The 4,663-nt window shown below is 30.3% G+C and overlaps 1 protein-coding gene across 1 annotated transcript; it reads left to right on the top strand.

Annotated features, from left to right (window-relative positions):
* Nucleotides 1-215: 215 nt before the first annotated feature.
* LOC127746721 (F-box protein CPR1-like) lies at nucleotides 216-1,340 on the top strand. The gene has a single exon (XM_052260742.1). The coding sequence runs from the start codon at nucleotides 216-218 to the stop codon at nucleotides 1,338-1,340; it is 1,125 nt and encodes a 374-aa protein (XP_052116702.1).
* The last annotated feature ends 3,323 nt before the right edge of the window (nucleotides 1,341-4,663 follow it).

Genomic DNA, 4,663 nt, shown 5'->3' with positions numbered 1-4,663 from the left:
ATATATCTTGAGAAAAAAGTTTAAGATATATAAAAGGTTGTAAAAAACATTTTTAATTTAGATAAGATATCTATTAATTACAAAGTTGACAAACAAAAATTGGTCATGAATACGGTATTTAAATTTGATCTATTCGAATAAAATTTAAACACAAAACAAAAGAAATATTTACCATTACTTTCTTCTAGTCATCCTTCAAAATAGAGCAATCGAGTATGGAGAAGAAGGATCAGAATGACAAGAGCAAGAGCATTCACGACATCCTCCCTCTTGAGCTTATTCACGGAATCCTACTGCGGGTGCCAATCAGACATCTCGCTCGCCTCAGGTGCGTTTCCAAGTTCTGGTGCTCTCTAATTTCTGATCCTGACTTTGCGGAATTGCATTTTCACCACTCTCCCGCTGCCACCAACACATGCTTCTTCATGGAAAACCCCACCATGGCTTACTTGGTTTACTTAGATGACAATGATGCATCACAAAAAGAGGTGTGTCCCCCTTGCCAGAAGAAACCACCTTATGATTTTGAGGTCTTGGGATCCTGCAGAGGCTTTATTCTCTTGGATCGACACCCACATTTTCTTGTGGTATGGAATCCACTGACTGGATTCAGCAAAAGAATATCCTATTCTCATATTGTTCCTTCTCGTAAGTACCTTGACTTTAGGCTTACCGACTGTACGCATCTGCATGGATTTGGTTATGATGCATCACAGGATGATTACTTAGTTGTTGCAGCTTGGGGGGATTCTGAAAGTCAAGAAGATCACTTGGAATGTTTGTCCTTGAAAACTAATTCATGGATTAATCTTGATGCTGCACTTCCTAATCCCTTGGGTATTTATCACGGTCGTTCTCGTGGGTTGTTCTTGAATGGCGCTATTCATTGGGTGTCTTCCATTCTTAAAGATTACAGGGATGCTATTCTTATCTTTGATCTCAAGGAAAGGACTTTCTCAATGATATCTGCTCCGGAACAACTTCCAACGAGTGCATACTTCTATCCAAGTCTCGCCATATTAGGAGGCTGCCTAGCCTTGTATTATCACAATAATGATAGCTATAAAACTCACATATGGGTGATGAAAGAATATAAAGTGCAATGTTCTTGGACGCTCTATCAGATTCCTTCCTCTGGAGGCTTCCAGCCTCTGTGCTTATCTAGTAATAGGTATATTATTGGAAGATTTTATCAAGTAACAGGATACTTCATGTATAACGCAAGCGGGGACCTGCTCATGAATTTTAAAAATCTTTGCTGTTCATTTGATGCAACCGAAACTGTGTATACAGAGAGTCTCTTGCGACTTCCTAGTAACATTAAGGATAAGGATAACTAAAGAACAGTATGTAAACTATTCTCCTATGCTTTGCATCAAGTTATTCCCGTTAGTTTTCATTGCATTGTGATTAATGAAAATGTAATGAGTAATATGCATTTTGCATTAAGTTCCAATCAAATTTGATTTTTGTCTATGGATGGTGAAATTTGAATTTTATCAATGTCTAGGAAAATCATTGATCACTGTGAGCCTAGTCTTGTGGTGAGGGGTTTTAACTTTTTAAGTTATTTCTTTTTTCATGTGTAATACAATGGTGATCTTTTCTGTACACCATCATAATCAGAAAGATGTCAAACAAGGAAAGAGAATTTGGAGAGATTGACTGAACAACCGAGACACTTAATTCTATTGTAAATAAAGAGTAGGATTGGCAAGTTGAGCTGGAAGAAGTTTCTAGAAAATTTTTTTTGCCTTTGTTTTAAAGTATGATTTTCCTTCCAATTATGAATGTAAAAAACTGAAACTTTTGAAAGTGTAAATATAGCTTCTTGTTGAATCTAATCTGTTATATTATATGCTTTATCTTTATTCAATATTTTCTTAATTGCATTATCATATTTACACAGAATATCACTCGCCAATATGAGATTTAACTTATAAACAAATTGTTAATTTGTCAATTAAGTTTGGTCTTAGTAGTAAATATTTCAGTATTTTGTTTGTTGGGATTACAGTTAGGATCTTTGTGTTTGCCACTTGAATTCTTAATTGTTCATAGAGCATGTGCTTGTAGTAGTAGGGCTTTCTATCATGGTAGGTTAATTGAAACACTTTAAATTTTCTATTTTCACATTAATTGTTGTATCGGGAATGAAACCTTGTAGTATGTTGATATAGTTGCTATAGTAGTGTAAATTTTATAATTTTATGTATGATCATTGATCAGATATGGTAACACTATCCGAATTCGCAGATATCCACTCCGTTCCTACCCTTTTGTATAGTATGGAGATAGTCATGTCATGCATATCCGTTTAACCTTGCTTATGCTTTTAATTTGGTGATGACAAAATGCTAAAGGAATCATTCATTCTGGAAAGCTAGCTATCACGATGCATATTACTTGATGTCATGAATAAGCATTAGGTGAGGTGGTTCGATAAAATGTATAAGCATTTTTTTCTTATATCAAATACATCAAACATTATTATTAAATATTGACCCCCACTCTCCCTATAGCAAGTAGCAACAAATTTCAGTAGTGTACACTTGGTGAAGTCTATGGTGTAGATGCCAAAAGACATCTACACATGTAGAAGTAACGTGTTTTGTTTTTTAAGTGACATTTGGCGTCTTTTTTTTGGAACTAGTGAGATTTGATGTCTGCTATTGGTATTCTTTTTCAGATGTGCAGTAAGAATACTGTAACTTTCAGCTTTTGTCTACCTTAAATATAATGTTAATTATATTGTTAAATTTTAATGACATCCATTTTTTTGTCACATAATAGGCCGAATAAAAAATTGAACAATGCATTCAGTTGGGCTATAAATCTGCCCAAGCATAGCTTTCTCTGTTTTTCTATTTTCTAACTATGTGTAGTAACAGTATAAAGTGCAAAATAAAATCATGCAACATATTATTTGGTTCCTTTATCAAATTTACTCATCTAACAATTATTTTTTTATTATAAAATTAGATTTTATAATGTCATGACTCCTTTCAAGAAATATAAAATGGTCATAAAGTTGCTAAATTTTAAAGATAAATTTTTTTTAATTATATTTACAAAAAATTATATTAAAATAAGATATTAACTAAGTGATACATGTTTCAAATATTCGTGATGTAAAGAGTTCAAATATTATTTAAAAGTTATTAGTTTATATTTTTAGAATATTCAATTTAATTTGATGTATTTTGATTTTGTTTAATTAGTTACTAGATTGGGCTTTATATTTATAGGTTTATGTTTTTTTTTTATTTTAACCTAAAAAAATGTTATAAATACCTTCTAAACTATTCGTCGTATTGAGTGATTAGAGGTGTAAAAAGTCTCTTTTAATTTCATGATAAAACCATGGTGTAGACAAGTGAGGTTGAATAAGTCTCTGTTGTTGCATCGGAGAATTGGATAGAAGGTTGAGCGTGTCCCTTCAATTCAATTCTCAAAGTATAATATGGACAAGTTAGGTTGAGTAAGTCTCTTTCTTGTTGCATTAAGAAATTGAATTAAAAGTCAAGTGATTCTCTCTGTATTCAATTTCAATCTATCCTTTATTTTCTATTTTAATTTTAATATATTTTTTATTCAATTTTTATTCTTGTCTTTTGTTTATTTTGAGTTCTGTTTTTTATCGATAGACCTATTTCAGAATATATGTTTAACGATTAAATACTTTATTGCATTTTAAATTTGAGCCTTATTCTAAAGTAATATACTCTTAATTCTTTAGAATTGAATACTAATAAAATTGTACAATAATAATATAAATATTAGTTAATATATAAATATTGATTAAATTACTAAATATATTTTAACCTTAAATAAAATTAATTTTTCCTGTGTAAAAGTAAAATAAAAGGATATTTACAAACTATATATATTGTAAAAGGTTTAATTGTTCTGTTGGTCCTTATAGTTTTACGAAATTTTCAATTAGGTCTTTATACTTTTTTTTCTTTTAATTGGTTCCTACACTAATTTTTTTTTTAATTAGGTCCCTCTTGGCAGTAATTAGCTTAATTTTATAGGGACCAACTAAAAAAAAATAGTGTAGGAATCCAAATAAAAAAAAAAGTGTAGGAACCCAATTAAAAAAAATTGATGCAAGGACTCAATTGAAAGAAAAAAAATACAAAAACTCAATTAAAAATTTTGTAAAATTATAAAGACCAACAGAATAATTAAACCTTTGTAAAACTTAAAAGTTCTAAGTATATAAATCGTATATCTTAATTACTCACTAAATTAATAAATATATATTTGTATAGCAATAGGATTAAGAATTTTAGCATTGACCGAATAAAACATTCCAAAGTTTAAAAAAAAAATCAAAGGGCAACTTAAAAGACCCAACTGAATGATTTTATTTGGCCCAACAATGTATACCAAAATCTAAATATCATTAAAATTTTAATAACATAATTAATATTACATTTAATAGATAAATTTTGAAAATTATAGTATTTTTACTGTACAGTATGAAAGACAGCACAAATAACAAACACCAAATGTCACTCATCAAACTAAAACACGTTATTTCTACATGTATAGATGTCTTTTGGCATCTATACCATAGAATTCGCCCACAAATAAAGCTTCCAAGGAGGTGACGCTCCTTGAGTGCTTAATGTACACTTCTTGGCATGTCAGCTTC

The sequence above is a fragment of the Arachis duranensis genome, chromosome 4 (genome assembly GCF_000817695.3).
Source record: "Arachis duranensis cultivar V14167 chromosome 4, aradu.V14167.gnm2.J7QH, whole genome shotgun sequence".
NCBI classification, from domain to species: domain Eukaryota; kingdom Viridiplantae; phylum Streptophyta; class Magnoliopsida; order Fabales; family Fabaceae; genus Arachis; species Arachis duranensis.
This window is presented reverse-complemented; position numbering and strand designations above follow the sequence as displayed.

What these genes read in the sequence shown, in the direction of transcription:
- LOC127746721 (XM_052260742.1), top strand. Translation starts at nt 216, where the DNA reads ATGGAGAAGAAGGATCAGAATGACAAGAGCAAGAGCATTCACGACATC.